The following is a 13,455-nucleotide window of genomic DNA, read 5'->3' on the forward strand; positions in this document are numbered from 1 at the left end:
TGTCTTTGAATACTTCAAGCATAATCTCTGCCCTCAAGCAGCTTAGAATCTCATGGAGAAAAAAGATAAAGTGTGCATTTCAACTCAGATTAATTCCACAAGCATTTAAACGTCTGTGTTCCATGCATTTGGCTATGCCTTAGGGATAAAAAAAAAAAATCCAACCAGCACTCCCCCCACTCCTCCTTCCCAGTTCCTGCTTTCAATATGCTTACATTCTCCTGGAACATCCTTAATTACTATATGAGAGAATACCAGGTGAATGCCACAAAGGAAACCCAAAGGAGAACTCATGGGAATTCAGAAGCAGGACAGATTATTTCTGTCTAGGAAAATGACACATGCACTAAGCTTTGAAGGTTGGGAGGAGTTTCATCAGGCACAGGGGCAGGGACATCAGAGCAGTTAAGTGTCAGTGTATGTGGGGAAAAGCAAGCAGTTTGATGGGAGTAGAGAAGACAGTCATTCCTATCCTGTGGGCCATAGAGTCCTGGGAGCTGCATCCTTATTGGGGGCTCCCAAGACATCATGCACACCAAGCATTATAACTTTGATCTTGGTGCTTAAGCACCAAGAAAAGGTATGTGGCATGAACTGTGGTTTGTTTGGTGTTTTGGTTTTTTGCTATTATCAGTACTTCATTCCAAACAAGAATCTAAATGACTCCTGGCTACTTGTTCATTCTGAGGACCCAGCTCTGGTGGCTAAAGCTGTGGAATGTCTGATGCTTTCCACCGCAGTGTGTATTTGGGAAAGTGGAATTTCTGAACTTGCTGCACCAAAATCTAAATATGGAAACAAGCTAACAGTGGAACAAGATCTAAAGCTGAAACTTTCATCACTTCACCCAGATTTCCAGGCTCTGAAAGCTTTAAAAATAGTGCCAGCCATTCCATTAATAACTCATTGTAATAAAACAAGCAAACATACCTTCTGCAGACTGAATACTGTCTCAGACTGTATTTTCAGACTAAATTTTCAGGCTAATTTTCAAATGTATATGATTAATATAATAGAAATTCATTTAAATGAATAAATGAATTCACAGTGATTTTTATCACTATGCATTTTTTCTCAAGCAACAAATACTAATAGTAGAATTACAATCACATAGAATTTTTAAAAATATTTTCCCTCAATTACATGTCAAAACATTTTTTAACGTTGGTTGTTAAGTTTTGAGTTCCAAATTCTATCCTCTCCTTTCTCTCACCCTTCCTAGAGACAGTAAGCAATATGATATAGGTTTTACATATTTAATCAAGTAAAGCATTTCTATATCAGTAATTTTGAATCACATAGAATTTTGACATTTTTTTTTGTTTTAAAAAAAGGTACCCTATGATTATCAGTCAAGACCTGCAAAGGAACCCAGAGACCATCTAATCCAATCATCTCATTCCACATGAGGACGAGGAAAGTGGAGCCCAAGGAAATTAAGTGACTTCCCCAAGGTCACACAGTGAATAGAAGTCAGGCAAGATTTGAACCTAGGTCTTTTGACTCCAGAGCCATTATGTCTCAACTGTGGTATAGTAAACGGAAATGAATAAGCGATAGCCAACATAGCTATACCTATGTTGTGTGCTATGATTTTACTTAAAAGTTATAGTACTTATTAAGTACTTTAAGGTTTACAAAAACTTTCATCAAAAGAATCCTGGGACATTGGTTGTTCTTCAGTCATTTCAGTCTTGGGGTTTTGTTTGGGGTTTTCTTGGTAAAGATACTGGGATGGTTTGCCATTTCCTTCTCCAGCTCATTTTACAGATGAGGAAACTGAGGCAAACAGGGTAAAGTGACTTGCCCAGGATCACAACAGCTAGTACAGTTCTGAGTCCAAACTTTAACTCAAGAAGATTAGTCTTCCTGACTCCAGGCTTGGCACTCTATCTATCCACTGCTCCAACTAGCTTCCTGGGATGCAGTGAGGGAAATATTGACTTATTTTTTTTGGAAATGGGGAAAGTGAGGCTCAGAGAAGTTGGGTTGTTCAGGTTCAGGTAGCTAGAAGGCATCAGAGCTGGAATTCAATACCAGGTCTTCTGCTAAGTTCAGCACTCTTCCCCTATCCCAGACTGCTTTTGCATATCTTAAGTGTCCCGCAAAATACAACAATTTTGGTGCTCTTTTTTGTATGAGAGGAAATGTCAATAAGTTATTGTGTTCATCACTTGAGTTAGGAAGCAGAACTTGTTATTTTCCTTCTTTATGAAACAGAAAACCAGTTGAACGTCTGCTATAATAACAACTAGATACACTATGCAAATTAGATGAACAATAACAACTAACATTTCTGTAGTCTTACAATGTTTACAAAGGGCTTTTATCTCATCTGATTCTCACAATAACCTTCTTGTGATGTAAGTACTGCAGTTATCCCATATTACAGATGAGGAAACTGGGATATATCGAGGCTAAATGATTTGGCCAGGGTCACATAGCCCATAGGTGAATGAATTGGGATTTGAATCCCTGAACCGAAGACAACTAGATGGCACAGTGTATAGAGTGCCAGGGCTGGAGTCAGGAAGACTCATCTTCTTGAGTTCAGATCTGACCTCAGACATTTACTAGCTGTGAGATCCTAGGCAAGTCATTTAACTCTGTTTGCCTCAGTTTCCTCATCTATAAAGAGGAAATGACAAACCACTCCAGTATCTTTGCCAAGAAAACTCCAAATGGGGTTATGGAGAATCAAACATGGCTGAAAACAACTGAGCAATAATATTCTCTGACCCTAGGCTCAGCATTCTATGCCCTACATCATGTTGCATCTCAATTAAATTTTAAAGTCTTTACAGAAACAGTAATGACTGAATTTTAGGAACTAGGGAACATGAATAGACAATAAAGGGAAAACATTAGCCCTTGCCCCCTTCTCCTGAGATTGAGGAAACACAGTTTTGATTAAAAGATAGCTTGGTTCTCAGCCTTCGATATGCTTCAGTGCTCACCAAAAGCAGTCTGTGGCATTGGTTGCTCCTTTTCCCCTCTTCTGTCTTTTCTAGACTTAGCCTTGGAATGTCATTGAAAGAAAATATGTTTGAGTCCTGGCTTTGCTCCTCACTACCTGAGTAATCTTAGACAAGTTACTTCCCCTACTTTGGGCGTCCTTTTTTCTCATCTCAAAAATAAAGTAAATAACCTCTAAATTATCTTCCAGTTATGACCTTAATTTTATATACATCTTAAAAATTTTTTAAAGCTGTTTTCTTGTCTAAAGGCATGTCCCAATATTTAATGATCCTTATCACTAGTAGTCAGGGATATTAGTCTGACTATAGTAGGATATTCAGAACTCCAGTCTGAAGATAACATTTCAGTTGTTTCTGACTCTTTATGACCCTGTGTTGGGGTTTTCTTCACAAAGATACTGGAGTGGTTTGCTAGTTCCTTCTCCAGCTCATTTTTAAAGATTAGGAAACTGGGGCAAACAGGGTTAAGTGACTTGACCAAAATCACACAGCCAGTGTCTGAGGTCAGATTTGAACTCATGAAGGCAAGTTTCCCTGATTCCAAGCCCAGGGCTCTATTCACTGCACCACCTAGCTGCCCTCACTCAAAGATGTAGTACCTAGAGCTCTGCTTTAGCTTCCTGGTGACTCAACATTCTATTACACACCAAGAACATAAATGTAAAAATGTGTGCACATACATAAGAAGGTATATCTTGGATTTATTGAGGACATAGCATGTTATTGTAGGTTCAAGCCCTAGCTTGACTATTTCCTAGTTATATAATGTTGGCAAGCAATCCATTTCTTTTAGATTCAGTTTATTTATCTAAAAAATGAGAAGTTGGATTAGATAATAGTTAAGATCTTTTTCAGCTATATGGAACAATTCTATATGTTGGAGATTTTATTTAGTTTCTAAATGGGTTGGAGTAGATGGAGATAGCTACTCAGGGAGGCTCCTTGCAATTTAATTATCCCTTAAATTGATTGAGAAAACTCAATTCTGTGACTCGGTAAATAACTAGGAATTGTTAGTGTTCTCCAACCTTACCCTCCATGAATGCATCTTTATGTGAAAAGCAAGGCCAGGAACCAGGGAGAACATCAGTCAAATGAAAGGTTTCACAGTTTTAGTGCTTCAAATTTCTGTTATTCACATCATTGCTACAACGCTGGCAAATTCAGGAGTGACCTAATCAATAAACAATTGCTTCCCTGACCTGGGAGTTAGGAAACTGTAACATTGGACAGTTAACCTTCTCTGGCCCTCAGTTTCCTCATCTTTCAAATGAGGAGATTTGGACTGGATAACCACTAAAGGTCCCATATGGGGCAGCTAGGTGGTACAATGGATAGAGTGCTGGGCTGGGAGCCAGGAAGACCAGTCTTCTGAAGTTCAATTCTGGCTTCAGACACTTATTGGCTATGTGACCCTGGGCAAATCACTTAATCCTGTTTGTCTCAGTTTCTACATCTGTAAAATGAGCTGGAGAAGGAAATGGCAATCCACTTCAATATCTTTGCCAAGAAAGCCTCATTTGCGGTCATGGAAAGTAGGAAAAGGTCCCATACTTTTAACATGCTATTTAATATTCTGATATAATTTGAAGGTCACTAGTAAGCCCCCTTCTGGGCCTCCTCCCTACACTGCTCTCTCCTATTTTCCCTACTGATTTGTCACCATGCCTGGAATTTCACTTTTAGAGGTTTATTCCCATGGGTCTTAAAGACTTTCTGGTCTTTAAGAGAATCCTGGGAAAATGTAAACACCTTAAATTGTAATATGTTATAAACTAACATTTCAGTGAGGGTTAATTTATCACATCCTACCAACCATTACAGCAAGTTAAGGGCAACCACTATTTAGGAACAGGCCACAGGAGAGGTACTTAGTGAGAATAAAGAAAGGGCAGAATAAGACTTACCAAGGATGTGCTTATGAGGAGAGGGAAGGTACAGCAATTAAAAAGGAAAGGAGAGAGAAGAAAAGGGGAAGGGGGAGAGACAGAGAGACAACAGAGTGAGAGTGAGAGAGAGAGGCAGAGGTAGCTAGAGCTATGACTAGCTAGATTTGGTCCAGGTTGTAAAGGGCTTTCCATGCCAAAAAGAGGAATATATATTTTACTCTGAAGTCAACATGGAGTCAGCCATTGGCACTTATTGAGTAGGAAAATGCTATGATCTGATCTACCCTTCAAGAAAATCCCTTTGGCAGCTGTGTGGAGGATGGACTGGGAATGGGAAACACTTGAAGCAGGAAAACCAATTAGGTTACTGCAGTAGTCCAGGTGAAAGGTGATGGGGGCTCAGACGAGGGTGATGGTCATTTTAGAGAGACAGGAATAGATGTGAAAGATGTGGAGGTAAAATTAACAAGAGTTGCCAAATGATATGTAGGTTAGAAGGAAGAATGAGGAGCTGAGGATGACTGAGGTTGTCACCTGGATGCCTAGAAGAACAGTGATGCTTTTGAAAGAAATAAGGAAGTTAGGAAGAGGAGTGGATTTAGGGGAAGGCTTCTTAACCTGGGGCCTTGTCAACTTGGATGGGAAAAAAAAATACATTTTTATTTCAACATAATTGGTTTCCTTTGTAATCCCATGTGTTTCATTTAATGCATTGAAAGGCATTATTGTGAAAAGGGGGCTTATGCTCCACCAGACTGCCAAAGGGGTCCATCACACGTGCGCGCACACACACACACACGGTTAAAAGAAAGAAAGAGTTCTGTTTTAGATGTGTTGAATTGTAGATAACCATGGGCCATCCAGTTCTAAATGTCCATTTTGTAGTTGTTACATGCATGTGATTGGAGGTCAGGAGACTAGGGCTGGACAGACAGATCTGGGAGCCCTCTGCATAGAGATAGTAATTAAACCTATGGGAGTTGATGCAGTCACTAAGAGAAAGAGTGTTGAAAGCTTAGAGAAGAGTTCAGAGACTTGGGGGACATACAAAATTAGAGTTGTTGACATTTTTTAATTGCTTAAAGCTATAGAGAAGACAAGGTAAAGATGCCTGCAATTACTAGGCCAGCACTAGACAGGGCTACTGCTAGGTAACAAAGTGGATAGAGTCCGGAAGACCTGATTTCAAATTCCTGCCTCAGACACTTACTATCTCTGTGATCTGAGGAAGTCATAACCTCATCTATAAAATGAGGGCCTTGGACTTAATGGCTTCTAATGTCCCTTGCAACTCTGATCCTAGACACATCAACTTCCCAATTTGTTTGGGCAGCAGACTAACAATCTTGTGCTTTCATCAATTCACATTTTTATAGCATTTTAAGGCTTACAAAACACTTTCCTTAAAACAAATAGACTTTAGAGGCAGATGGTCCTGAAGCTCAGAGAAATGGAGTAACTTGCACACCATCTAATTCCAAGTAAGTGATGGGGCTAGGTGAATTCAGTTCTGTGCTATTAAGTCTAGCAATCTTTCCACTATACCACATTGGAGTTTAAAATTTGTAAACTATTTAAGTAAATCTCTTCATTAAGCCTTCTCCTAGGCAACATTTTGTTGTTATCCTAGATTGAGCTATGTGACCTTGAGTAAGTCATATCTTTTTTTCTGGGTCTCAGTTTCCCAGACAAAAAATGACCAGATTAGACTAGATCAGGGGCTCTCAACTTTGGAGTCTCTTGAATTTGTTTTTTCAAAAATATTTTGTTAGTTGTTTCAATATAGTTTCTTTTATTTTAAGCAGTTAATATTATTTCAAGAAGAATGGATTTCATCAATAGCCTTCACTAGACTGACAAAGGAGTTCATGAACAATACAAAATTTAAGAGCCCCAGCATGAGATGGTTTTTAAGGTTCTTTTAAAGCTTGGATCCATATTCTTTTGGAGTTACTCTAAGAATTTCATACTTTGTATTTAAGTTTTAGTATTAGTTATTCTTTTTCTTATCATATATTCCAGTTTTAGTATTTGTTTAAAATAAATTAATAAAAAAAGGTTATTTTGTGCTTTAAAAAAAAAAAATTTGTAAACCAAAAGTTAAACATAGGGTTTTACATTATGAGTCAATGTTTGCCTTCCTTATTAAATATAGTGCAAAAGAAAGAAAAATGGAAAATTATTTCAAGTCTTCTTTCCCAAGATATAAAACACTTTAGATAGGATAGAAAAAATGGCCAATATAAACTATTGCAGAAACTCCCACAGCTGTGAACAGCTGTGCATAGCTCTAGATAACTCTTTTCCATCTTGTTTCTTCTATCCTGTTTACTTTCTCTGATAATGTTTATGTTCCATCATGTAATGACTTTTTTTTTAGGAGTGAGTGATTTGTAGGCATGGCAAGGGTGTGCTGGACCCAGCTCTAATCTCCAGCCATAGCCCAAGGCTTAATGTTCAGTGGAAACATTTGCACTTCAGAAATCCACCATCCCCACAAATCACTTCTTGATTTATTGTTTTTTCAACTGTCTAGATTTCATAAAGTGTTAATAATGGAGAATAAAATTAAAAGTGTGAGTACACACATCTTGTTAAGTATGTACCAGCACTACTGACATAGCTTGAGTTCAGCAGGAATGAATTAGAAAACTCAGAGAATGAAGTCATCACCAAAACGGAGGCCTGGTGACTAGAGGCTGATGATGATGATGATAGGTAATTATATAGAACATTAAAGTCTGTAAAGTGCTTTGCATCCATTATCTCATTTGAGCCTCACAATACCCCTGTATGTGATCATCATTTTGTTGTATTCATTCCCCATTGCAAAATCATTCTAGAGCCCTATAACAAAATAAAGATCCTATATAATAAAATAAAGATCCCATAAAGATCAGCAAAAACCTTTCAGAGATCCTTTATGAATCCCATAAAGATTCCAGCACTGCTTGAATGCTGGACCCGAAGTCAGAAAAACCTGAGTTCAAATTTAACCTGAGACACTCCCTAGCTGTGGGACCCTGCTGTCTGCCTCAGTTTCCTCATCTGTAAGATGGGGATAACAACAATACCTACTTCACGGAGTTGTGGAAATAAATTAGGTGATATCTGTGAAGCACTATGCAAACCTTATTTAAGTGCTAGCTATTATTATATAGATCTTGTTTCCTGTTTGTTTTCTGAGAAACTCTTTTGACCGCCATCCACTGTCTTGGCTCAGTCCTACATCAGTGGAGGCCTTGAATGTTTGAAGTCAGACTTTGGATTTTGTTTTGTTTTGTTTTGGAGTGGCTGGATGGGCCTTCTTTTGTGTCTTTTCCAGTTTTACCCTGTCTGAAATGATTTTTGACAAAGGTTCCAAAAAAATTTTAATCATTTTGTGCTATTCATTACAAAATGACAAAATATTCCATACATATTCAAGGTGATCATTATTTATCTGTTTTCACTGGGAAGTGGGGTAAGAACTGTTTTTCTAGAGCAGAAATACACCAGTATCCATGGTTTCTAGCAGCACGAGTACCCTTCAGGCAAACAGTCTTTTTCTGAAGTGGCTTTGTTGGCAGTCTATAAGTAATTTGGCATTTACACACCTGCCTGGAGAGTTTAGCATCCAAGTGTGAGGGAGAGAGTGTGAGGATAGCTCATGGGGCCAGGGCCCTCTGAAATATGCTAAGACTGCCCCAGGAGCATGCCTAGCCTCCTGTACTTCAGAGAGCAGACATAGACTGACCTCCCTCAGATTACGTGGCCTTTCAAAGCAAGAAAGCACTAGGCAGCAGTTTTCCAGCAGAAAAGTCTGTCTTTTGTTCCACCTATCCTTCCTAGGCCCTCCCTGCTACCCAACACCATCTTTACCTTGCAGGTGAGAGGTGCTCTGTGGTATCTCCATGGTACAGGGAAGAAAGTGAACTAACTCATTCATGCTATAGTGATAATGACTTACTGTGTTACTGCTCCCAGGAGGGGGTCTTTTGCATTTCAAAGGTGAATGACTACAAGGACGATGCTTAACTAGAAATAAAATACTAAAGGAGCAATTTTAACCATAGAGGTGATAGGTCCAGATACTTCATTTGTGGCAGAGTTGTCTCAGATCCTCTCAAATGATACCACTTCAGTTCAGCTAAACTCATTAAACATTAACCTGATGGTTAAGGAGGTACTAGGCCTTAGAGTAGATACAGAGTTTAGAAAAGACATGACTCCTGCCCTCTGGGAGCTTCCAGGTAGCAGGGTAATAAGATACCCACATAGATAGTCATCCTCTACAAGCTAAGTGGGGAAAGGACAAGGAACAAACCAAAGGCTGTGAGAGGTATACGTGCATGGACTGGGGGTGGGGTAGACAATGCATAAATAAGCATTTTGTTAAGTGTCTACTATGTGTCAGGAAGAGATCAGTAAAAGTTTAACTCTAGGGCTCAAAGGGTTCTTAGAAGCTGTCTTCTCTTACCCTTATTTTACAGATGAGGGAACTGGAACCCAGTAAGGCTAAAACGACATGTTCAAGGTTGTACTGGTACTAAGTATGAGAGATGAGAATGGAACCCATGTCCTCTAAGTTCAGAGCCAGGCCTCTTTCCACTCACAGGACCAAGCTGCTTCAAAAAGGGTTTCAAAGGATGACAAGAAATCCAAACAGTAAACACAGGAGAGAAAACATCCTAGTCACAGGAAACATAGCATCAGTCACTCTTATTTTTATAATTTCAGCTTACAGCACCTTTTCTTTTAATGTAACCTTCTGGGAATTTGAAGACCTCTTATGTTTCTTCCAACAGACTTCATCACCTCTTCCTCCTTGATGCACGTTATGTAAACCCTGTATTGCCCTTCAAGTCCCAGTGGCCTTAACAAAAACCTTTTAAAAACCCAGAGCTATGCTGGGCCCTTCTCTTTGAAAATATCCCCTTCCACAAACAGGGGACAGTACTAGAAATTCAATAAAGCATTGCAAAAAAGAAAAGCAGTAGTTGCTTGGAAACTTCCCATGATGAGTGGCTGTGATGAGAATTGAGGAGATAGAAGACTAGAAGGCTAGTTAGGGGTCTCAGGCATAGGCATAGTAACGTACAGTTCTGAGAATGGGGGTGAAAATTATAGCCCAAGGGCAGGATCAAACTTCCCCAATGACCCAGGCAAAAAGGGAAGGTTAATTATAAAATATGACATGCCATGCAGGTCAGGGCTTACTGGAAAAACAACTTATCTCTCACATGAATTTGCTTTCCATTTATCTTAGGAATGCTTCAGAGAAACATAGGTGCCCCAAGACAGGCTTATGTAACCAGGCGCGCCCTGTTATGGTAACTCACCAACATCATTCTATGTTAGGGAAGCAATACAAAAGTGTGGAAGTCAGTCAGAAAAGACCGACAAAGACAAGCCTAGAATCCTGATAAATAGGCTAGAGAAGGGTTCTGAGGGTTCACTTAGTACAACCTTCTGGCTTTAGGCAAGTTTCAGTAAAATTGAATCTCCAGGGGAATATAAGCTCCTGGAGGCAGGCACTGTTCTGGTTCTGTCTTTGAATCCCCAGAACCTAGCACAGTTCTCAGCACAGAACAGACAGTCAGTAAATGCTTGTTGAGCTGAATCTCTAAGGAAAGGGAGCATCCCTCCTCCCACTTCCAAGACCCAAATATCCTTCCCCTGGCTACCATTTCCTTATAGGTATTGTCTCCTTCATTAGAACATAATGTGCAATCATTTCTGTTAGTCATTTCACAATGACTAACGTAGTAGGAGCTTCATAAATACTTATTGAGTGGCTAATCCAAGGAGGCTGCAAATGGGACAGGCCTTGGAAAAACTTAAAGCAACCACAGCAATGATGGTTAAAGCCAGTGGCCCATGAAGAACACATAAGGGAAGTCAAATGCTTTCCCTGCATTTTGCATTGTCCAGGTTAATCAGCATGAAGGGAAGTGATGGTGAGGTGCCATCATCTGGCAGCACAGCACAGTGTGGGGTGTTTGATATAATTAAAGTGGGACTTACACGGAACACGGTGATCCAGCTCTCCTGGGCCATGATACTGACAGTTCCACTGAGGATGTGGAGAAGGATTAGGAGGTAGCATCTGTACATATCCTGGGTACCTCTGAGGTCCAACCTGGGCAAACTCTCTGGACCTGAGAGGCCTGGGGAAGTCTTGGGGGTAGCACACAGATGTCAGGGGCAGGGGCCTTTCTAGCTGCCTGATACCCAGGACATCCTGAGGCTGGGAGTCATACCCAGTGTCTACTGTGGGCAAATCCAGTGGCCCTCGGTTCCCAGGGTGCTGGTGTCGATGCACATTTTCTTGGCTCCTGCCAGGGGAGTCTGCTGATGCATTAGGTAAACTTTGGTCCGATTTTCCTGAGTCATGGCCAGTGTCAGGAGAAACTGCTGAAAGCTGAGATCCCAGTGGCTGATTGCATTTTTCCGTAAGTGAAAACGGATGCTCAGGGGGGAGTGCTCCAACCACTGACTCACTAGCAGCTGAGGAACTAGAGGGGAAATCTTTCCCAGGATCTGGATGTCTCCTCCAGAAGCTGTATTCACACTCCTCCAGTATCTTACTACGCAGACATCTGTCCTGATGTTCTACAAGACATAAGTGGTCTGTGAGCTCTTGGGCTTTACTGGAGGATGAAGGATGTGCTGGAGGAGGGCAGGCAGCTTCAGGTGGGTATGAACCACTGTGTACCACACTGCCCTCATTTGGACCAGGTGGTTCAAATTCCCTTTCCATTGAATATTCTGAGAATGGTTTCATCAGCTGAATTGGGTACGGTTCAGATTCATCCACCTCAACAGGAATACTACGGCTCATTCTAGTTTCTGAAACAAAAAGCAAAAGTAAATGTTTTCAGAATATAGAGTGTTTCTTGGACATCACCATTTCATACAACTTCAAGATTCATCTTTAATGATCTGCCTAAACTTCAGTATCATACTTAAATACTAGCACTACCCAAAGAAATCATATCTTCTCTATACCTTTGTATCAGTTAACAAGAATTTATTAATTTATTACATACCACTGGGGATACAAAGATGTGAATGAAATAGACCCTCCCTCAAATAGCTTACATAGGATTATACAAAATATAGTGAACTGGTGAATTAGGAAAGGCCTCAAGGAGGAGGTCATTGTTGACTGGCTTCATGAATCACTTTGGCAAGAAAAAAAAAAAAGTGTTACCTGATAGCTGATCTTCTAGTGATAAGCTTCTAGATACATAATAATTCAGTTTAGTTGTGTCCAGTTCTTTGTGACCCTATTTAGGATTTTCTTGGCAAAGAGACTGAAGTGACTTGTTGTTCAAACAGTTGTGTCCAACTCTTCCCAACCTCATTTGGGGCTTTCTTATCAAAGATTGTGGAGTGGTTTGTCATTTCCTTCTCCAATCCATTTTACAGATGAGGAAATTGAGGCAAAGTTCAATGACTTGCCCAGAGTTGTACAACTAGTAAGTGTCTGAGGCTGGATTTGAACTCAGACTCCAGGCCCAGCAATCTATCAACTGTATCACCATTACTCCCTCCTTAAAATAGTAATAATTGTAGCTAACATTTATACTGTGCTGTGTTAATTGCTTTACAATAATTATTCTCATTTGCTCCTCACCAAAACACCTGGGAGGTAAGTGCTATTGTTATCCTCATTTTACAGATGAGAAAACTGAGGCAAATAGAGGTTAAGTGACTGGTCCAGGAGTTGCCTCAGTTTCCTCATCTGTAAAATGAACTGGAGAAGGAAACAGCAAATCACTCAGTATCTCTGCCAAGGAAACCCCAAGTGGGGTTATGAAGAGTCAGATACAACTGAATGACAACAATTGACAAGGTGATGTGACGTTATTATTATTAGGTGTCACCATATCAACCACTGGTCAGTGAAGTGGCATAGTGGATAGAGTGCTGGGCCTGGAGTCAGGAAGACTCATCTTTATGAGTTCAAATCTGACCTCAGATACTTACTAACAGTATGACCCTGGCCAAGTCACTTAACCCTGTTTGCCTCAGTTTCCTCATCTGTAAAGAGAGCTGGTGAAGGACATGGCAAACCACTTCAATATCTTTGCCAAGAAAACTCCAAATGAGGTCAGGAAGAGTCAGACACAACTGACTGAACAACAAATACCAACTATATAATCTTCCCGCTTCCTGGAATGAAAAGCTTTAAAAATATAGACCTAGCAGAAGAAATCTGACTTGCAGATGAAAACTTCCATATGTGTTACATCCCCCTATAAATTGTGAGCTCTGTAAAAACAAGGATTGTCTTATCGTGCCTTGCACAAAGCAAGCACTTAATAAATGCTTTGTTCTCCCATTCATTCAAGAAATTAAACCATGCAATACATATCACCCCATCACCTTGTCTGCTTCTAAAATTGTCCTGAAGATATTTTTAGTGAGCTGACAGAAATGAGCTTAACATTCTAATATTTTTATTCAGTTATTTAAAAAAGACAAACAGTTCCTTTAAACACCTGTGCCACTAGTGCACAGAACATTTAATATAAAAGGATGAAATGAACAGCAGTAATAATTATGACAGCAATTTGTATAGTGCTTTAAGATTTATAGAG

The 13,455-nt window shown here is 39.9% G+C and overlaps 1 protein-coding gene across 4 annotated transcripts in view; it reads right to left on the reverse strand.

Moving 5' to 3' along the window:
• The window catches only part of TRAF3IP2 (TRAF3 interacting protein 2), a 112,272-nt gene that overhangs the window by 26,529 nt on the left and 72,288 nt on the right, over positions 1-13,455 (reverse strand). For all 4 annotated transcript variants that reach the window (XM_072637641.1, XM_072637640.1, XM_072637642.1 and 1 more), the window contains one exon: positions 10,874-11,698. In XM_072637641.1, coding sequence (XP_072493742.1) covers positions 10,874-11,698 — 825 coding nt within the window. The remainder of the gene's footprint in view (positions 1-10,873; positions 11,699-13,455) is intronic.

This window comes from Notamacropus eugenii, chromosome 2, assembly GCF_028372415.1.
Source record: "Notamacropus eugenii isolate mMacEug1 chromosome 2, mMacEug1.pri_v2, whole genome shotgun sequence".
In the NCBI taxonomy this organism is placed as follows: domain Eukaryota; kingdom Metazoa; phylum Chordata; class Mammalia; order Diprotodontia; family Macropodidae; genus Notamacropus; species Notamacropus eugenii.